Genomic DNA, 21,276 nt, shown 5'->3' on the forward strand with positions numbered 1-21,276 from the left:
AATCCCTGGGATCGGCCCTGGCACCAGGATCGGCCCCGGCACCGGGAAATGTCACCTCCTCCCCCCACCGATGTCACCCGTGGGGTTCTGAGGGGCAGGGAAAACCCAAAGGGAGATCCCAGCTCGGGATCCCAAATTCCCAAATTCCCTTTGGGAAAGGTGGACTGGGGAAAAATCCCAATATTCGGGAAAACCGGGCGTTTAGGGGCAGGAAATTGAGAAGGAAAGGAAAAATCTCCCAAGTCCCAGAGGAATTCCCAGGATCCCAAAACTCATCCTGGTCCCTGGTTTTTAACCCCTCTCTGCTCCAGCCCCCCCCAGAGATTTTTGGTATTTTCCCATTTTTCCTGCTCCAGGCTCCCCCTGAATATTTTTTGGGATTTTTCCCTTTTTCCTTCTCCAGCCTCCTGCTTAATATTTTGGGACTTCCCCTTTTCCGGCTCCAGGATCTCCAGGAAGATTTTTGAGGAAATTTCGCCCCTTTTCCCCCAGCCTCCCCGTTAAGATTTTTGGGATTTTTTTCCCCCCTTCCACACCCGAGGACGATTCCAGGGATATCCCAAGGAGCTAAACCGGGACGGAGCAGGATTTGGGAATGCCCGCACAGCCTCGGAGCCGGGCCGGGCACATTCCAGAGGCGCGGGAGGAGCCGCGGTTGCCGCTGGAAACGGGAATTGCCCAACGCGCCCGGCGCTGACTCAGCCCGGGCGGGGCTCCCCAACTTTCCCCGAGCTTTTTTTCCCCGATCCTGCAAGTCCAGAGCGGAGCGGAGCCGCCGCCTGTCCCAGCCATGGTGAGGGATTCCCGGGAATCTGGGGGGGAAATGGATCCGGAGCGAGGGAAAAGGAGGTTTTTCCGCAAAACGCCCCAAAATCGGAGCGGCACGGAGGCAGGGATGGTCCCAAGGCATGGATTTTCCAGGGGAAAGGGTGCGGCAGGTGTGGGGGAAGTGGTTCCAGAGGGGGGAAGGGGAGGGGAAAGGAGATTTTCGCACAAAACGCCCCAAAATTGGAGTGGGGAGGGCATAAGGCGTGGTCCCAAGGGGAAAAAACGGGGTGGGGGGAAGAAACGGAAAAACAGGGAAAAAAACCGGGGGAAAACGGGGGAAAACAGGGGAAAAACAGGGAGAAAAACGGGGGGAAAGAGGGAAAAAACAGGGGGGAAAACGGGCGGAAAATGGGGGGTAACGGGGGGAAAACCGGGGCAGAAATCGGGTGGGAAATGGGAAAAAGCAGAGAAAAACAGGAAAAAACCGGGGAAAAGACGGCGAAAAACGAGGAAAAAGGAGAAAAACAGGGAAAAAACGGGTTGGGTGGGGAGAAATGGGGGAGAACGGGATTGTCTCCCAGAAATGCGCCTCAGCGAAGGCCGGATCCAGCCCGGCCCTTCCCACTCCCCGCCGATCCGCCACCTCCCCGGGGGATTTTCCAGGAGCCGCTCCCGCTCCGGGCCCTTCCCGCTGTGCCAAGGAGCGAAATCCAGGGAAAAATGCGGCGGAACGGGTCCGGCTGAGCCCTTCCCACATCCCGAAAAAACTGGGATACTCCTCCAGCCCTTCCCTCATCCCCAAAAAACCGGGATTGCTCCTGGAACACGTGGAAGGGGCAGAGGGAGCCTTTCCCTGCTCCCAAAAAAAACAGGATTTCTCCCTGGAACACGTGAAATGGGCACAGGAGGCGCTTCCCTGCTCCCCAGAAAGTCGGGATTGCTCCTTGGCACGCCTGGAATGGGCACAGGAAGATCCTCCAGCCTCTCCCTCATCCCAAAAAAAAAACTGGGATTACTCCTGGAATGGGCAGGAGGCCTCTCCCTACTTCCAAAAAACCTGGAATTGCTTCTGGAATGGGCAGAGGAGGCTCCTTCTGCCCTTCCTTCCTCTCCAAAAAAAAACCAGGATTGCCCCTGGCACACCTGGAATGGGCACAGGAGGATCCTCCAGCCTTTCCCTCATCCCAAAAAAAAAATGGGATTACTCATGGAATGGGCAGGCACAGGGTGCCCCTCCCTGCTCCCAAAAAACCCAGGATTGCCCTGGCACACTTGGAATGGGTACAGGGGTCCCTCCCTCATCCCAAAATCCCGGGATTGCCTGGCACACCTGGAATGGGCACAAGGGTCCCTCCCTCATCCCAAAATCCCGGGATTGCCTGGCACACCTGGAATGGGCACAGGGGTCCCTGCCCTCCCTCATCCCAAAATCCCGGGATTGCCTGGCACACTGGAGTGGGCACAGGGCTCCCTGCCATTCCCTGACCGCAATCCCGGGATTTGCCTCCCCAGCCCACGGAGACGGAGCGCTGCATTGAGTCGCTGCTGGCCGTGTTCCAGCGCTACGCCGGCCGCGAGGGCAGCTCCGTCACCCTCTCCAAGCGGGAATTCCGTGCCTTCATGGACACCGAGCTGGCCGCCTTCACCAAGGTCCGGGAGTGTGGGGTGGCAGCATGGGATCCATGGGATCCACGGGATGGGAGGGGATCCATGGGATCAGTGTGATCCATGGGATTGGGATGGGATCCATGGGCTGGGATGGGATGGGATCCATGGGATAGGATGGGATCCATGGAATTGGGATGAGGATGGGATCCATGGGATCAATGCGTTCCATGGGATCAATGTGATCTATGGGATGGGGATGGGATCAGTGTGATCCATGGGACTGGGATGGGATCCATGGGATCAATGTGATCCATGGGATCCATGGGCTGGGATGGGATCAATGGGATAGGATGGGATCAATGGGATTGGGGTGGGATCCGTGGGATCAATGGGATGGGATAGGATCAATGGGATCCACGGATGGGGTGGAGATGGGATCAATGGAATGGGATGGGATGGGATCAATGGGTTGGGATGGGATTGATGGGATGGGAATGATGGGAGGGATGGGATGGGATGGGATGGGATGGGATGGGATGGATGGGATGGGATGGGATGGGATGGATGGGATGGGCTGGGATGGGGTGGGAATGATGGGATGGGAATGATGGGATGGGAATGATGGGATGGGAATGATGGGATGGGATTGGATTGGATGATCCAGGAGTCCCAGCCCTGGGGATGTGCTGGGATGGGTCTGGAGCGGATTGAGGGGTTGTGGGAACATCACTGACCACGGCCATTCAAGGATTTTCCATCCCAAACCATCCCAGGATTCCCTGAGCTCCCAGCCCTGCCTGGGCAGGGAATTCCCCCTTACCCCAGGCACCAAAATTCCCGTTTTCCTCCAGAACCAGAAGGACCCGGGCGTGGTGGACAGGATGATGAAGAAGCTGGACATGAACAGCGACGGGCAGCTGGATTTCCAGGAATTCCTGAACCTCATCGGGGGCATCGCCGTGGCCTGCCACGACTCCCTGCTCCTCAAATCCCCCAACCCCTAAATCCAGAGACGCCGGGCCCACCCCGGATCCCCCCAGGGAATGCTGGAAGTGATGGAATGCCCCCATTCCCTTTTTTCACCCCGCTTTTTTATGGATAAATAAAAGGTTGAAGACCCCGAGGGATTCCAGGATCAGCGATGGGGGGGAAGAATCCCAAAGTGATCCTCACCTGCTCACCCGCTCTGAATTCCAGGAATTCCCTCCAGGGATGGGGATCCAACCCTCCCTGAGCCCCTTCCGCTGCTTCCCAACCCTTTTTCCATGGAAAAATCATCCCAAATTTCCAGCCCTGGCACAGCTCGAGGCCGTTCCCTCCTGTCCTGCCCCATTCCCTGGGATCAGATCCCAAATTCCCCCTGGGATCAGATCCCAAATCCCCCCTGGGATCAGATCCCAAATTCCCCCTGGGATCAGATCCCAAATCCTCCCTGGGATCAGATCCCAAATCCTCCCTGGGATCAGATCCCAAATCCCCCCTGGCAGATCCCAAATCCCCCCTGGATCCCCCTTTTCTCCAGGCTGAGCCCCCCAGGTCCCTCAGGATCCTCCTAACCCTTTTCCAGCGGTTCCAGCCCCATTCCCGGGACATTTCCAGCAGGACAATCCCTGGAATTGCATCCCTGGATCCTCCCCCGTCACCGTTCCATCTTTCCCATCCCTCTCCCCCGCAGGGATTGGGATCCACCCAAATTTGGGAATCCCGGAGCCTTTTCCATGCCCTGGGGCCAAACCCAGGAATGCCAAAGGACAAAACTCCACCTGAGAATGCAGGATGAGCCCTCGGGGTTAATTGGGGCATTAACTACACCCCACTAATTAACACACCCAGCCCCAAATCATCCCAGGAGTGCCGATCCTATCCTCTGGAAAATTCCCAGCTCTCCAAGCAGAGCTGGGAAAAGGGATTCAATTCCAATTGTTATTTTTTGGTGTGTCCTGATCTGCAAACCAGGAAAATCCAGGTGATTAACAAACTTTACTAATGAGGGGAGCTCGTTAAGTTGCCATAACGACAACAGAAAGAGTCAACAAACACGGAGCCACTTCCAGAGGGAGCAGGATTTCTCTGGATTCGGGATTTACAGAGTCAGTCCCAGGTTTTCCGAGCAATTTTTGGGGATTTTAAGGGGAGCAGAGGTGGTTGTGTCACAGCCCGGATTTGGGAAGAGCCCCCCTTCCCCCTCTGGAAAAAAATTGGGATAAAAGCGCAGGAAAACCGGTCTGGGAACAAGGAAAAAAAATTCCTGCTAAATGTAGGGGGGGCAAACCTCAATCCAGCATTCCAGAGCGAGGAAAAACCGGGAAGAGAGGATGGGAATGGCCAAGGGGTGGGACTGGGGTGAAAGCTGGGGTGGGGGAGTGGGAATTTCCTTATCCAGGAGAATTCCTAGCGGAACTGGAGCGGGCTGATGCGCAGCCCCAGCACGTCCTTCCCGATCTCCGTCACCTGCAGGGACAAAGAGAGGATTTAGGGGGGAAAATTCGGGATTTAGAGGTGAAATACCAGGACTTAGGGGTTGGGTTTATGGCTGTCACTCCTGGGCCTGTGCTGGGAGCACTGGGAAGGGTTTGGGAGCGGCCTGAGATGCCCTGGGGGATTTTGGGTGTGAATTTGAGGGATTTGTGTGGAAATTTGAGGGATTTGAGGGAGTATTTGAGATATTTCCATGGATATTGAAGATATTTCCATAGATGGATGAGATTCCCCCTCAGCCTCCTCCAGGCCCAACTCCCACAGGCATCCCTTGTGGGAAAACCGCTCCAGAGCCCAAATCCCCTCTCAGAGGAGGGAGTTTTGGGGATTTTGGAGCTATTTCCATGGATATTGGAGATATTTCCATAAGTATTTGAGGTATTTCCATGGATATTTGAGGTATTTGCACAGATATTGGAGATATTTCCACGGATGGATGAGATTCCCCCTCAGCCTCCTCCAGACCAACCAGGCCCAACTCCCACAGGCCTCCCTTGTGGGAAAAATGCTCCAGAGCCCAAATCCCCTCTCAGAGGAGAGATTTTTGGGGATTTTGGAGCTATTTCCATGGATATTTGAGGTATTTTGACAGATATTGGAGATATTTCCACGGATGGATGAGATTCCCCCTCAGCCTCCTCCAGACCAACCAGGCCCAACTCCCACAGGCCTCCCTTGCGGGAGAGACCCCAAACCCCCTCCGGAACCACAAAATGTCCCCTCAAGGGACAGCAGCGAGCCCTCAAACCACCTCCCAAGGCCAGCTTTTCCCAGCCCCCAGCTCAGCGGGATGCAATTCCCGCGGGACGAGCGGCGTCCCCTCACCGTGGTGACGCGGCAGATCTGTCCCCGGAACTCGGGGCTGTAGCAGGCGCCGCTGAGGGGACACTTCTCCACGGCTTTGCCGCGGTAGATGGGGCGGTAGGAGGCGGCGCAGATGTCGAAGGGGTTGTGCTGGTCGTAGTTCAGCTGGTGGCTGTCCATGGGGTTCTTCTCGCATGCCGCCAGGATCTTCCGCGTCTGGGAACGGCACCGCCATGAGCGCGGGCAGCAGGGACAGCCCGGGAAAGGGGCACGGCGGGGTTTGGGGACAGGGACACCCCAAAAACAGGTCACAGTGGGGTTTGGGGACAAGGACACCACAAAAAGGTGGTGAGAGTTTGGGGACAGGGATACCCCAAAAACAGGCCACAGCAGGGTTTGGGGACAGGGACACCACAAAAAGGGTCATGGTGGGGATTTGGCAACAGGGACACCCCAAAAACAGGTCACAGTGGGGTTTGGGGACAAGGACACCACAAAAAGGTGGTGAGAGTTTGGGGACAGGGATACCCCAAAAACAGTGTTTCCCAACTTGAGGGCCTCACGTTGAGTTTGAGGACAGGGCCACTGGGGACATTTGGAGACAGGGCCATTTGGGGTCTCACCTGCTGGGTTTGGGGACAGGACCATTGGGGACAGGGCCATTTGGGGTCTCACCTGCTGGGTTTGGGGACAGGGCCATTGGGGACAGGGCCATTTGGGGTCTCACCTGCTGGGCCACCTCGGGCTTGGGGCCGAGCTCGAGCAGGCGCCGGGCGAAGGTGGCGGCGGTTTTGAAGTTCTTGAGCTTGAAGAAGAGGTTGAGGGCAGTGCGGAGCACCAAGATCATGTGCACGGGCTGCAGGTTGGAGTGTGTGAAGTAGGCGGCCATCTGCCAGGGAAAGCACAGGAAATCGGGTTAAAATCCTTGGGAATAATGGGAATTACGACAGGGAATCCCTCTTTTCCCTGCTGTGTTTGCGTTGAAGGCAGAATGCCAAATTTCCGGTGAGATTTTTCCCACTTCAGGAATCTCACATTTCCCCCCTCAGGAATTCTCACATTTCCCCATAGGAATTCCCACCTTTTCCCCTCAGAAACTCCCACATATTTCCCTCAGGAAGTCCTACATTTCCTCACTAAGGAATCCTACATTTCCCCCTCAGGAACTCCATGTTTTTCCCCTCAGAAATCCCCACATTTCCTCCCAACAGATTCTGTCTTTTTCCCCCTCAGAAATTCCCACATTTTCCCCTCATGATTTCTGTGTTTTTCCCCTCAGTAATTCCCTCATTTCCCCCTCAGGAATCCTTCACTTCCCCCCGCAGGAATTCCATGTTTTCCCCCTCAGAAATCCCCACGTTTTCCCCCTCAGGAATTCCACATTTTTCAGGGCAGGAATCCCACATTCTCATCCTCAGGAATCCCATATTTTTCCCCTCAGGAATTCCCTCATTTCCACTCAGGCCTCCCTCACCTCACAGATCCTCTTCTGCTGCTCCAGCGTCTCCTTGGGCAGCCTCTTCCTCTCGATCTCCATGGACAACCCCACGATGTATTCCCGGCATATGGCGACCAGCTGCTGCGCCTTTGGGACAAAACCAGGGATCAAACCCTTCCCTGGGGACACCCCGGGATCAGGAATCCCACATTTCCCCCTCAGGAATCGCATATTTCCCCCATCAGGAATTCCATGTTTTCCAGGGCAGGAATCCCACATTTCCCCCCTCAGATATCCTGCATTTCGCCCCTCAGAAATCCCGTATTTCGCCCCTCAGGAATCCCACATTTCCCCTCAGAAATTCCCAATTTTTTCCCTCAGAAATTCCCACATTCCCCCCTCATGAATTTCCACATTCCCCCCTCAGGAATTCCCATATTTCCTCCCCTCACAAATTCCCATATTTCCCCCCTCAGAAATTCTCACATTTCCCCCTCAGAAATCCCACATTGCCCCCTCAGAAATTCTCACATTCCCCCCTCAGAAATTCTTACATTTCCCCCTCGGAAATCCCACATTTCCCCCTCAGGAATTTCCACATTTCCCCCCTCAGAAATTCCTACATTTCTCCCTTAGGAATTCCCACATTTCCTCCCTCAGGAATTCCCACATTTCCCCCTCAGGAATTCCCACATTTCCTCCCTCAGGAATTCCCACATTCCCCCCCTCAGGAATCCCCCCTGACCTCGGCGATCTCCTGCTTGTTGTCCACCACCAGCAGGGGCACGCTGAGCAGGATCAGCCGGAATTTCTCCACGGCCTCCTCGAACTTGCCGGCCGTGGTCAGCTGGTAGCAGAGCTGCAGCCGCTGGATGAGGTCATTCAGCTTCAGCCCCACGGCCGGCAGCGCGTTCTTCAGCCCGGCCTCTTTCCTGGCACCCCAAAAATTCCGGATTTAAGGGATCAGCGGGATTGCAGGCAGCGAGGGCTGTGTGTGGGCCCGGTGAGGGTGGGATGGAAGCAGCTCAGGAATTCCTGGGAATTCCCTCCGGGGGTGGGAATGCACCTCCCTGAGTCCCTTCCAATGGTTAGCAATGCTTTTCCAAGGAAAAGTTCTCCCAAATAGCCAACCTAAACCCGTCCTGGTGCAACTTGAGGAGTTCCCTCTCATTCTGTCCCTGTTCTCTGGGATCAGATCCCAGATCCCCTCTGGAAGATCCCAAATTCCCCCTGGATCCCCCTTTTCTACAGGCTGAGCCCCACCAGCTCCCTCAGGATTCTCCATTCCCTTTTCCAGTTGTTCCAGCTCCATTCCCTGGACACTTCCCAGTCCCTCATTCCATGAGGATTCAGCCCTGGCCATTCCCTCGATTTTGCCCTGAGCTCAGCCCCAACCCCATCTCTGCCCCCCACATCTCCCAGCTCTCTCCACAAACCGGGAATTCTGTCTCTTCCCCATCCCTGGAGCTGCCCAAGGAATTCCTGGAATTCTGAGTGTCCAGCTCAGGCTGGCTGACCTCATTCCCAACCTCATAAACCCTGGATTTCTCCCCAGGAAGAGCCTGGAAAAGCCCCGGGAGGCGGGAAAGGCGCGTCCTAGTGCTCACCAGTTGCGGTGTGGGAATCCGTACATGGCGGGAAGGCTGGGAAGCGCCTGGAATGTCGTCCGGCCCCGGGAGAAGGTCTGCAGGAAGAGCTGCTTGTAGGGCCCGAAGTTGGTCACTCCCACCTGGTCATGGAGCAGCTGAGGGCAAAAAAAACCCCACGGATTGGGTCAGGAAAACCCGGATCAGGCAGCGCCAAGGCCTCGCTCTGGGTCACAGCCACAGGAAAATGGGCATGGGATATTCCCAGATGGATGCCAAGTGAGGATTCGGGGTGGAGCAGGCGAAGTGAGGCGGAAAGGAGGCGTTTTTCCATAAAAAATTCCAGGGAAAACTCACCCTCATGGCTGTCTCGAAGGATCCTGCCAGGATGTGATCCACGGGGAGCTGGGAATTGTTGCACCACACCTGAGAAAGAGGGAAGGGAAGGGAATCCAGGTGGGATTGGGATGGGCAGAGTTCCCACAATGGAATTCCCACGTTGGGCTTGTAAATCCGAAAAAAAAAAAAAAAAAACAAAAAAGAAGGGGAAAAGGAGGGAATTCCCGGTTTTCCAAGGAAATCCAGGATTTTACCTGGGCTGGGCTGGTGCCTTTGGTGGGGGGAACGAAGAATCCATCCTCGGCCGTTCCCGCGGGGCCAGCGGGGATATCCTGAGGGAAAATCCCAGAATTCCAGCTGAAATCCGAGCTGGACCGTCCCACAGAACATTCCCTGCTTCCCGAATTCCCGAGGAATCAGGGCTGGGGTGCCCCAAGTTTCTCCTACCAGCTCGGGGGGAAGATCCAAATCTTCTTCCACTTCCCATCCTCCTCCTTCCTCCTGCCCTTTTCCCGTTCCTTCCTCTCCGAATCCTTCCCCGGCATCCACGAATCCATCTGCAGGGAGCAGGGAATGTCAACAGGATCCCAAAACAGACTTTTCCCAAGGGAAATTCTGGGATTTTCCCACCTTCATCCAGCTGCAGCTCAGCGTCCTCGCCCCAGCCCTCGGTGCCCACAGCATCCATGTCGATGTCAGCAGCCAGGGCTCCCCCTTTCCCTAAAAAAAAACCAGGGAAAGACCCTCGGGAAAGAGTTCCATGAGGGGAAAACCCCACCCTGCTGCTGTGCTGTCGCATCTCGGGGTGGAATTTTGGGATTTTGAGGGTGGGGGAGAGTTCCAGGGTCATGGGGTTCATCCCCAGAATTCCAGGAATCCCTCGGACCCCTCCAGGGATGGGGATCCAACCCTCCCTAAGCCCCTTCCACTGCTTCCCAACCCTTTTTCCATGGAAAAATCATCCCAAATTTCCAGCCCTTGCACAGCTCGAGGCCATTCCCTCTCATTCTGTCCCTGTTCTCTGGGATCAGATCCCAAATCCCACCCAGCAGATCCCAATTCCCCCTGGATCCCCCTTTTCTCCAGGCTGAGCCCCCCCAGCTCCCTCAGGATTCTCCATTCCCTTTTCCAGCTGCTCATTCCGTGACTTCCCACACCCGGACACGGCCCTGGCCCTTCCCAGGGCTCAATCCCAGTCCTGTTCCCATTCCCAAGTCAATCCCACTCCTGATCCCATTCCCAGGGCTCAATCCCAGTCCTGTTCCCATTCCCAAGTCAATCCCACTCCTGATCCCATTCCCAGGGCTCAATCCCACTCCTGATCCCATTCCCAGGGCTCAATCCCACTCCTGATCCCATTCCCAGGGCTCAATTCTAGTCCTGATCCCATTCCCAGGGCTCAATCCCAGTCCTGATCCCATTCCCAGGGCTCAATCCCACTCCTGATCCCATTCCCGGTGCCTCACACCTCACCTCCTTCCCCAGTTTTCTAGCCCTTCTCCCCCATTCCCAGAACATTCCACGGGTTTCTCTCGACTGGCGCTCATCCCAAATCCCGGGAATGCCGACCTTTCCCAGCGATGGAGCCCTCGAAGAAGCCTTTGGACACGGTCAAGAGGGGCCAGTTGGTGTCCAGGGGCAGCACCGGGGCCGGCGGCTGCAGCAGCCGCGCCTCGGGATCCACGGCCGGGATCTGGGACACAGCGGGAAAACCCCGTTCCTCGGGATCCCGGAAAGGAGCTGCTTCCCCTTGTCACCTCCTCCCCAAGTTCCCGGAGTTTTCCAGGAGCCCCATCCCTCCCTCCTTCCCAAATTCCTGGAGTTTTCCAGGAGCCCCATCCCCTCCCTCCTCCCCAAATTCCAGGAGCTTTCCAGGACCCCCCCCCCATCCCCTCCTTCCTGAATTCCATGAGTTTTCCAGGAGTTCTCCCCACTGGAACCCAAATTCCAGGAGTTTTCCAGGGTTTTCTCCATCCCCACCATTCCCTCCTTCCCAAATTCCAGGTGCTTTCCTCACTGGACCCCACTGTTCCCTTCCCAAATTCCCAGAGTTTCTCAGGAGCCCCCATCCCTTCCCTCCTTCCCAAATTCCAGTTTTCCCAGCGTTCCCACCGTCTCCTTCTCGGGATCGAAGGATTCCCGCAGGCTCTCGGCCTCCTCATCCAGCCCGTGCGTGGCGGCTGTCAGGAACGCCAGGGATTCTGGAAAAACGGGAATGGCCACAGGAATGATGGGAAACACTGGGAATGGCCATGGAAATAATGGGAAATACTGGGAATGGCCACACAGAAGTAATGGGCAATACTGGGAATAGCCACTGGAATAATGGGAAATACTGGGAATGGCCACACAGAAGTAATGGGCAATACTGGGAATAGCCACTGGAATAATGGGAATGATGGGAATGGCCATTGGAATAATGGGAAACAGTGGGAATGGCCATGGGAATGATGGGAAACACTGGGAATGGCAATGGAAATAATGGGAAACACTGGGAATGGCAATGGAAATAATGGGAAATACTGGGAATGGCCACACAGAAGTAATGGGAAATATTGGGAATGGCCACACAGAAGTAATGGGAAATACTGGGAATAGCCACTGGAATAATGGGAAACACTGGGAATGGCCATTGGAATAATGGGAAACAGTGGGAATGGCCACGGGAATGATGGGAAACACTGGGAATGGCCATTGGAATAATGGGAAACACTGGGAATAACCATGGGAATAATGGGAATAGCCATTGGAATAATGAGAAATACTGGGAATGGCCACTGGAATAATGGGAAACACTGGGAATAGCCATTGGAATTACAGGAATAACCACTGCAAAAATGGAGGTGCTTGGGGATCCAAGAGCCTTTCCTGAGCTCCCAGAACAGAATTCCCGTTGGGAAGGACTCCTTGTGCCTAGAATTCCCTTTGGGAATTACTCCCCGTGCCCACAATCCCTTTGGGAAGGACTCTCCATGCCTGGAATCCTTTCGGGAATGACTCCCCATGCCCGGAATTCCCGCGATCCTTTCGGGAATGACTCCCCGTGTCCGGAATTCCCGCGATCCTTTCGGGAATGACTCCCCGTGCCCAGGATTCCCACAGCCCCTTTGGGAATGACTCCCTGTGCCCGGGATTCCCACAGCCCCTTTGGGAATGACTCCCTGTGCCCGGGATTCCCGCGATCCCTTCGGGAAGGACTCACTCTGGCCACAGTTCCGCAGGATCCGCACCCTCTCGGCCACGTCCCCCAGGTAGAGCGCGTTCTGGTAGTGCCCGCTCATGTCCTTCCGGATCTCCGCTGGAAGGGAAATCCGGGAATCAGCCGCCTGCTCCCGGCCCCTCGCTCCCGCCGGGAGCGCCGGCACTCACTCACCGATCTTCATCATCTTGCGGAGCTTCTCCAGGTTGCCGGTGATGAGGTAGAGGAAGGAGAGGCGGTCGAAGTTCTTGGTGCGCTGGTAGCACATCTCCACCACCTGGTGGTTGCCCTGCAGCAGAGCCACCTCGCCCAGCTTCTCCCAGCAGCCCTTGTCATCCAGAGCCTTGGCTGCCTCCAGGGCAATCTGTTCCCGGGGAATTCCAGGGTTAGAGGGATTGGGAATGGGGTTAGAAAAGGGGAATGGCAGCAGGAATTGTGGCAGAGCCACCTCGCCCAGCTTCTCCCAGCAGCCCTTGTCGTCCAGAGCCTTGGCTGCCTCCAGGGCAATCTGTTCCCAGGGAATTCCAGGGTTAGAGGGATCGGGAATGGGGTCAGAGGGATCAGGAATGGGGTCAGAGGGATTGGGAATGGGGTTAGAAAAGGGGAATGGCAGCAGGAATTGTGGCAGAGCCACCTCGCCCAGCTTCTCCCAGCAGCCCTTGTCGTCCAGAGCCTTGGCTGCCTCCAGGGCAATCTGTTCCCGGGGAATTCCGGGGTTAGAGGGATCGGGAATGGGGTCAGAGGGATCGGGAATGGGGTTAGAAAAGGGGAATGGGAGCAGGAATTGTGGCAGAGCCACCTCGCCCAGCTTCTCCCAGCAGCCCTTGTTGTCCAGCGCCTTGGCTGCCTCCAGGGCGATCTGTTCCCGGGGAACAGATTTTGGGGTTAGAGGGATCGGGAATGGGGTCAGAGGGATTGGGAATGCGGTTAGAGGGACTGGGAATAGCGTCAGAGGGATGGGGAATGGGGTTAGAGGGACTGGGAATGGGGTCAGAGGGATTGGGAATGGGGTTAGAGGGATTGGGAATGGGGTTAGAAAAGGGGAATGGCAGCAGGAATTGTGGCAGAGCCACCTCGCCCAGCTTCTCCCAGCAGCCCTTTTCCTCCAGAGCCTTGGCTGCCTCCAGGGCGATCTGTTCCCGGGGAATTCGGGGGTTAGAGGGACTGGGAATGGGGTTAGAGGGATTGGGAATGGGGTCAGAGGGATCGGGAATGGGGTCAGAGGCATTGGGAATAAGGAATGGGAGCAGGGATTGTGGCAGAGCCACCTCCCCCGGCAGCCCTTGTCATCCAGGGCCTTGGCAGCTTCCAGGGTAATCTGTGCCAGGGAATGTCCCAAAATGACCCAGATCATCCCAAAACGTCCAAAACCAAACTTCCCAGAATGCCCCAACCATCTCAAAACCACCAAAAATGTCCCAAAACATCCCAGAGTGTCCCAAAACGTCCCAAAATCCTCCGGAATCTCCCGAGGCAGCCCTGTGGTTGCGTCACTTCGGTGCCGCCGCGCTCCGGGGCCGGGCTGAAGCGCGTTTTTCCCAAAAACATTCCCGAAACATTCAGAATATCCCGGAAGCCGAGGTCACCTCGATGTTGCCGCACTCCAGGGCCAGGCTGAAGCGCGTTTTCTCGTCCTTGACGAAGTGCAGGGCCACCTCGGGGTACCCCTTCCGCTGCAGGTACGCGATGATCGACTGCCCCACCAGCTTGGCGTTCCGCACCATGTGCAGCACCTGCGGGGCGGGAGAGGAGATTCCCAAAATCCCTCGGGAAAGGAGATTCCCAAAATCCCTCGGGAAAGGCTCTTCCCAAAATCCCTTAGGAAAGGCTCTTTTCCAAAATCCCTCGGGAAAGGCTCTTCCACCCTTGGGAAAGGCTCTTCTCAAAATCCCTCAGGAATGGAGATTCCCAAAATCCCTCGGGAAAGAATATTCCATCCCTGGGAAAGGCTCTTCCCAAACTCCCTCGAGAAAGGCTCTTCTCAAAATCCCTTGGGAAAGGCTCTTCTCAAAATCCCTTGGGAAAGGCTCTTCTCAAAATTCCTTGGGAAAGGCTCTTCTCAAAATCCCTTGGGAAAGGCTCTTCCCAAAAAGCCTCAGGAAAGGCTTTTTCTATCCTCGGGAAAAGCTTTGCCAGCCCCTATTCCCAAATCCAAAATCCTTGGGAAAGGCTTTTCTATTTTCCCCCATTCCTGATCTCCTGACCTCATCGTACTTCCCGTAGATGAGGGCGAGTTTGAAGCAGAACTCGGTGGGGTCGATGCTGAGCACGCAGGGCTCACCCGTGTTCTTCCACCACTCCCAACCCCATTTCTCCCTCATTCCCAATCCCACTTTTCCCCCATTCCCAACCCCATTTTCCCCATTCCTGGATTTATTTGCTGACCTCATCGTACTTCCCGTAGATGAGGGTGAGTTTGAAGCAGAACTCGGTGGGGTCGATGCTGAGCACGCAGGGCTCACCCGTGTTCTTCCACCACTCCCAACCCCATTTCTCCCTCATTCCCAATCCCATTTTCCCCCATTCCCAACCCCATTTTCCCCATTCCCGGATTTATTTGCTGACCTCGTCGTACTTCCTGTTGATGAGGGCGAGTTTGAAGCGGAACTCGGTGGGGTCGATGGTGAGCACGCGGGGCCGGCACTCCCGGTCCAGGCAGTAGACGTTGTTGCCCTTCACGCGTGTCACGTAGATTGGCAGGTCCAGCGTGCGGATGATCCCGTGATCCCTGCGCCGGGGGGACGCTCCCGGTGAGAATTCCTGGCCATCCCGGTGAGAATTCCCAGCCATCCCGGTGAGAATTCACAGCCATGCCAGGGAATTCCAGGGGGATGCTCCCAGTGAGAAATCCCGGCCATCCCAGTGAGAATTCCCAGCCATTCCGGTGAGAATTCCCTGCCATCCCAGAGAGAATTCCCAGCCATTCCGGTGAGAATTCCTGGCCATCCCAGTGAGAATTCCCAGCCATTCCGGTGAGAATTCCCAGCCATTCCGGTGAGAATTCCCGGCCATCCCAGTGAGAATTCCCAGCCATTCCGGTGAAAATTCCCAGCCATTCCGGTGAGAATTCCTGGCCATCCCAGTGAGAATTCCCAGCCATTCCGGTGAGAATTCCCAGCCATTCCGGTGAGAATTCCCCGCCATCCCGGTGAGAATTCCCAGCCATTCCGGTGAGAATTCCCGGCCATCCCAGTGAGAATTCCCAGCCATCCCGGTGAAAATTCCCAGCCATCCCGGTGAAAATTCCCAGCCATCCCGGTGAAAATTCCTGGCCATGCCGGTGAGAATTCCTGGCCATCCCAGGGCATTCTGGGGGCATGTTCCTGGTGAGAATTCCCGGCCATCCCAGGGGGAAATCCAGGGGGACGCTCCCAGTGAGAATTCCAGGCCATCCCACAGAACTCCTGATCATTCCAGGGAACTCCTGGCCATTCCAGGGTTAACTCCTGGCCATCCCAGGGAACTCTTGGCCATCCCAAGGAATTTTTGACCATCCCAGGGAACTCCTGACCATCCCAGGGAATTCCCGGCCATCCCAGGGAACTCCTGGCCACCCCAAGGAATTCTTGACCATACTGGTAAGAATTCCCAGCCATCCCAGGGAACTCCTGGCCATCTCAAAGAGAATTCCCAGCCATGCCAGGGAACTCCCGGCCATCCCAGAGAGAATTCCCAGCCATCCCAGGGAACTCCCGGCCATCCCAGAGAGAATTCCCAGCCATGCCAGGGAACTCCCGGCCATCCCAGAGAGAATTCCCAGCCATGCCAGGGAACTCCCGGCCATCCCAGAGAGAATTCCCAGCCATGCCAGGGAACTCCCGGCCATCCCAGAGAGAATTCCCAGCCATGCCAGGGAACTCCCGGCCATCCCAGAGAGAATTCCCAGCCATGCCAGGGAACTCCCGGCCATCCCAGAGAGAATTCCCAGCCATGCCAGGGAACTCCCGGCCATCCCAGAGAGAATTCCCAGCCATGCCAGGGAACTCCCGGCTGTGCCGCGCGGCGCCGGCGCGGCTGACCCCGAGGTGACGGCGTATTTGATGTGGTTGCTGGTGGTGTAGATGAAGACGCCGCTCTCGTCCCAGGCGCCGCTCTTCACCCGGATGTTCTCATGGATCTGGCACAGCGACTCCAGCTTCCGGTTACAGATCAGGATGGCTGGGAACGGCGGGAAACGGTGGATTGAGGGGATAACGGGAACGGCGGGAAACGGGGGATTGAGGGGATAACGGGAACGCCGGGAACGAGGGGATTGAGGGGGTAACGGGAACGGCAGGAACGAGGAGATTGAGGGGATAACGGGAATGGCGGGAACGAGGGGATTGAGGGGATAACGGGAATGGCGGGAAACAGGGGATTGAGGGGATAACGGGAACGGCGGGAACGAGGGGATTGAGGGGATAACGGGAATGGCGGGAAATGGCAGATTGAGGGGATAACGGGAACGGCGGGAAATGGGGGATTGAGGGGATAACGGGAACGGCGGGAAATGGGGGATTGAGGGGATAACGGGAACGGCGGGAAATGGGGGATTGAGGGGATAACGGGAACGGCGGGAAATGGGGGATTGAGGGGATAACGGGAACGGCGGGAAATGGGGGATTGAGGGGATAACGGGAACGGCGGGAACGAGGGGATTGAGGGGATAACGGGAACTGCGGGAAACGGGGGATTGAGGGGATAACGGGAATGGCGGGAACGAGGAGATTGAGGGGATAACGGGAACGGCGGGAACGAGGAGATTGAGGGGATAACGGGAACGGCGGGAAATGGCAGATTGAGGGGATAACGGGAACGGCGGGAAATGGGGGATTGAGGGGATAACGGGAACGGCGGGAACGAGGGGATTGAGGGGATAACGGGAATGGCGGGAACGAGGGGATTGAGGGGATAACGGGAATGGCGGGAACGAGGAGATTGAGGGGATAACGGGAACGGCGGGAACGAGGAGATTGAGGGGATAACGGGAACGGCGGGAAATGGCAGATTGAGGGGATAACGGGAACGGCGGGAAATGGGGGATTGAGGGGATAACGGGAACGGCGGGAAACGGGGGATTGAGGGGATAACGGGAATGGCGGGAACGAGGGGATTGAGGGGATAACGGGAATGGCGGGAACGAGGAGATTGAGGGGATAACGGGAATGGTGGGAAACGGGGGATTGAGGGGATAACGGGAACTGCGGGAAACGGGGGATTGAGGGGATAACGGGAATGGTGGGAATGAGGGGAATGAGGGGATCATGGGAACAAGGGAACGGTGGGAACCAGGGGATTATGGGAATAATGGGAATGATGGGAATGGAGGGAATGAGGGAATGACAGGCATAATGGGAATTACGGGAATGGCAAGAATGGGAGAATAACAGGAATGAGGGAATGGCGGGAATAACGGGAATTATGGGAATGACAGGAACGAGGGGATAATGGGAATGGCGGGAATGAGGGAATTATGGGAATAACAGGAATGATGGGAACGAGGGAATTACAAGAATAATGGGAATTACAGGATGGCAGGAATGACGGGAATAACGGGAACGGCAGGAATGATGGGAATAACGGGAACGGCAGGAATGATGGAAATAACGGGAACGGCAGGAATGATGGGAATAACGGGAACAGCAGGAATGATGGGAATGACGGGAACGGCAGGAATGATGGGAATGACAGGAATTGGAATGAGAAGGGGGATTGGGACGGGGATGGGAACGGGGATGGGAATTCTCCCCCGGAGCTCACCGTGCTTGGCCAGCAGGGCCACGTGGGACATGTCGGCCGACCAGATCACGTACTTCACCTTGGAGATCTTCACCGAGGCCAAAGTCCTGGAAAAATCCCGGATCCGGGATCAGGGAATGGCCCAAAATCCAGCCCTGGCATCCCCAAAACCCCCAGCAAATCCCAACCCCCCCCCAGCAAATCCCAAAACCCCCCAGCAAATCCCAAAACCCCCAGCAGATCCCAAAAAACCCCAGTGAATCCCAAAAATCCCAGTGAATCCCAAAACCCCCAGTGGATCCCTTCCCCAGCCTTTCCCAGCTTTCCACAGGAACAAGCAGGATTTGGGGTGGGAAAAGCAGGATTTAGGATTAAAAAAGGGATTTAAGTTGAAAAAAAAACAGGATTTAGGGGGTAAAAAAAGCAGGATTTACAGTGAAAAAAAAAAGGTATTTAGGATGAAAAACCCACGATTTAGGGCGAAAACCCAGAGATTTGGTGCAGAACAAGCAGGCTTTAGGTGCGGAATTCCCGGAAAATTCCCAGAAAATTCCCAGAAAGTTCCCACCTTTTCTGCTGGACGTCGAAGAGGGTGATGGAGTCGGAGTCCCTGAGGAGCAGGTTCCCGGTGCCCGCGTAGAAAATCTCGTCGCAGTTGGGAACCGGAACCTTCTTGGTGATCTCGTTCTTCAGGTTCTTGATCAGGATCTGCCCCCCCCAAGAAGAGAATTCCCAGATTTTGGGGGGAATTCCCAGATTTTGGGGGTTTTAGGGAACGTGGGGAGGTTTTTGTGCCCTTTGGGCTCAAGCAGAGTTGGGTTTTTCCAGGATTTTCCCTCTTTTTTTGAGGGAGCACAAAGAGCTGGGTTGGGAATTGGGTTTTTCCCAGAATCCCGGGATTTTGGAGGTTGGGAAAGCCCTCCAGGAACATCAAACCCAACCCAAATCCCAGGAATCCCTCGGACCCCTCCAGGGATGGGGATCCAACCCTCCCTGAGCCCCTCCTGCTGCTTCCCAACCCTTTTTTCATGGAAAAATCATCCCAAATTTCCAGCCCTGGCACAGCTTGAGGCCGTTCCCTCCTGTCCTGCCCTATTCCCCGGGATCAGATCCCAAATTCCCCCTGGCAGATCCCAAATTCCCCCTGGGATCAGATCCCAAATCCCCCCTGGCAGATCCCAAATGCCCCCTGGCAGATCCCAAATTCCCCCTGGGATCAGATCCCAAATCCCCCTGGGATCAAATCCCAAACCCCCCTGGGTCCCCCTTTTCTCTGGGATCACCCTCCCAGCTCCCTCAGGACTCTCCATTCCCTTTTCCAGCTGCTCCAGCCCCGTTCGTTTTCCCAACCTTTTTTTTTTGGGATCAGGTTCCTCTGGATCCCAATGCCCCTTATCCCAGTCCCAGCCCTTCTTTTGGGATCAGGCCTCCCTGGATCCCATCCCTGTTATCCCGATTTCCCTTTTTTTTCCTAGTTTTTCCCCTGATTTTTCCATTTTTTCCCATTTTTTCCCCCCATTTTTTCCCAGTTTTTCCCATTCCCCCCCCCCCGTTTTTTCCCAGTTTTTCCCATTTTTTTCCCAGTTTTCCCCAGTTTTTCCCATTTTTTCCCGATTTTTCCCATTTTTTCCCAGTTTTTCCTGGGATCTCACCGAGTGCATCCTGTCCAGGACGGCGAATCGGTTCCGCGCCACCCACACGGCCGTGAGCCCCGAGGAGCGCTTCCCCTCCGGAGCTGCGATCCCAAAAAAACAGGATCAGCCCGGGATGAACCTGGGATCAGCCCGGGATCAAGCTGGGATTAACCTGGGATTAACCCGGGATCAGCCTGGGATCAGCCCGGGATTAACCTGGGATCAGCCCGGGATTAACCTGGGATCAGCCCAGGATCAAGCTGGGATTAACCTGGGATTAACCTGGGATCAGCCCAGGATCAAGCTGGGATTAACCTGGGATCAGCCCAGGATTAACCTGGGATCAGCCCAGGATCAAACTGGGATTAACCTGGGATTAACCTGGGATCAGCCCGGGATCAAGCTGGGATTAACCTGGGATCAGCCCGGGATTAAGCTGGGATTAACCTGGGATCAGCCCGGGATCAAGCTGGGATTAACCTGGGATCAGCCCGGGATTAAGCTGGGATTAACCTGGGATCAACCCGGGATTAAGCCGGGATTAACCTGGGATCAGCCCAGGATCAAGCCGGGATTAACCCGGGATCAACCCGGGATTAACCTGGGATCAGCCCAGGATCAAGCCGGGATTAACCCGGGATCAACCCGGGATTAACCTGGGATCAGCCCAGGATCAAGCTGGGATTAACCTGGGATCAACCTGGGATTAACCTGGGATCAGCCCAGGATCAAGCTGGGATTAACCTGGGATCAGCCCGGGATTAACCTGGGATCAGCCCGGGAATCCATCCCTCAGCGTGGCATTTATGGGATGGCATTGATGGGACAGGAATTATAGGATGGGATAGGATGGGATTTATAGAACAGGATTCCAATTAATGGGATGGGAATTATAGACTGGGATTTATGGGATGGGATTGATGGGATGAGATTTAAAGAATGGGATTTATGGCATTGGGATAGGATTTATGGGATTGATGGGATTGGGATAGGATTTATGGGATTGATGGGATGAGATTGAAAAAATGGAATTTATAGGATGGGATTGGGATTTATGGGATGGGACTAGAATGAAATTGGTGGGATGAGATTTAAGGAACGGGACTGATGGGATTGATGGAGTTTATGGGATTGATGGGATGAGATTTAAAGAATGGGACTGGGATGGCATTGATTACCCAAAAACTGTGGGATCTGAGGGATTTTTCCCAAAAATTCAGGGATCCTTCCCAAAAAAATCATGGATTTGAGGGACTTTTTTTCCCCCAAAAATCATAGATTTGAGGGATTTTTCCCCAAAAAATAATGGATTTGAGGGATTTTTCCCAAAAATTCAGGGATCTTTCCCAAAAAAAAATCATGGACTTGAGGGATTTTTTCCCCAAAAATCATGGATTTGAAGGATTTTTTTCCCCCAAAAATCATGGATTTAAGGGATTTTTCCCAAAAATTCAGGGATATTTCCCAAAAAAAATAATGGATTTGAGGGATTTTTCCCCAAAAAATCATGGATTTGAGGGTTCTGCCCCCCAAACCCTTCCTGAGGCCGGGCCTTCCTCTCTCCTCTGGCAGTGGAATTTTCCCTTTTCCCTCATTTTTTTTGGGACCCAGCTGCTCCTCCATCAAACCCAGGGATTTGATTGATCTTCCCAATATCCCAGCTGGAAAAACTTCCTGAAAAAATGATTTTTTTCCCCTGTTCTT

At 55.2% G+C, this 21,276-nt stretch overlaps 2 protein-coding genes across 2 annotated transcripts in view; one reads left to right on the forward strand and one right to left on the reverse strand.

Annotated features, from left to right (window-relative positions):
- Positions 1-692: 692 nt before the first annotated feature.
- S100A11 (S100 calcium binding protein A11) lies at positions 693-3,499 on the forward strand. The gene is made up of 3 exons (XM_053966823.1): positions 693-793; positions 2,281-2,418; positions 3,228-3,499. The coding sequence occupies exons 1-3, from the start codon at positions 791-793 to the stop codon at positions 3,378-3,380; spliced, it is 294 nt and encodes a 97-aa protein (XP_053822798.1). The 5' UTR covers positions 693-790; the 3' UTR covers positions 3,381-3,499.
- Positions 3,500-4,337: 838 nt separating this feature from the next.
- COPA (COPI coat complex subunit alpha) overlaps positions 4,338-21,276 on the reverse strand; it is a 35,306-nt gene continuing 18,367 nt past the window's right edge. Inside the window, exons 14-33 of the mRNA XM_053966802.1 lie at positions 19,591-19,673; positions 18,507-18,646; positions 17,960-18,045; positions 16,240-16,378; positions 14,786-14,948; positions 13,807-13,953; positions 12,395-12,584; positions 12,224-12,319; positions 11,134-11,222; positions 10,591-10,714; positions 9,652-9,741; positions 9,469-9,578; positions 9,276-9,353; positions 9,040-9,108; positions 8,704-8,840; positions 7,842-8,028; positions 7,133-7,243; positions 6,386-6,547; positions 5,680-5,874; positions 4,338-4,827 (exon numbers count right to left, since the gene is read on the reverse strand). Of these exons, the coding sequence (XP_053822777.1) occupies positions 4,768-4,827; positions 5,680-5,874; positions 6,386-6,547; positions 7,133-7,243; positions 7,842-8,028; positions 8,704-8,840; positions 9,040-9,108; positions 9,276-9,353; positions 9,469-9,578; positions 9,652-9,741; positions 10,591-10,714; positions 11,134-11,222; positions 12,224-12,319; positions 12,395-12,584; positions 13,807-13,953; positions 14,786-14,948; positions 16,240-16,378; positions 17,960-18,045; positions 18,507-18,646; positions 19,591-19,673 (2,456 nt within the window). The 3' untranslated portion in view covers positions 4,338-4,767. The remainder of the gene's footprint in view (positions 4,828-5,679; positions 5,875-6,385; positions 6,548-7,132; positions 7,244-7,841; positions 8,029-8,703; positions 8,841-9,039; positions 9,109-9,275; positions 9,354-9,468; positions 9,579-9,651; positions 9,742-10,590; positions 10,715-11,133; positions 11,223-12,223; positions 12,320-12,394; positions 12,585-13,806; positions 13,954-14,785; positions 14,949-16,239; positions 16,379-17,959; positions 18,046-18,506; positions 18,647-19,590; positions 19,674-21,276) is intronic.

The sequence above is a fragment of the Vidua chalybeata genome, chromosome 29 (genome assembly GCF_026979565.1).
Source record: "Vidua chalybeata isolate OUT-0048 chromosome 29, bVidCha1 merged haplotype, whole genome shotgun sequence".
Taxonomy (NCBI): domain Eukaryota; kingdom Metazoa; phylum Chordata; class Aves; order Passeriformes; family Viduidae; genus Vidua; species Vidua chalybeata.

What these genes read in the sequence shown, in the direction of transcription:
- S100A11 (XM_053966823.1), top strand. An exon ending in AGCTGGCCGCCTTCACCAAG is followed by an intron (nt 2,419 to 3,227) that starts GTCCGGGAGTGT and finishes GTTTTCCTCCAG; the next exon opens with AACCAGAAGGACCCGGGCGT.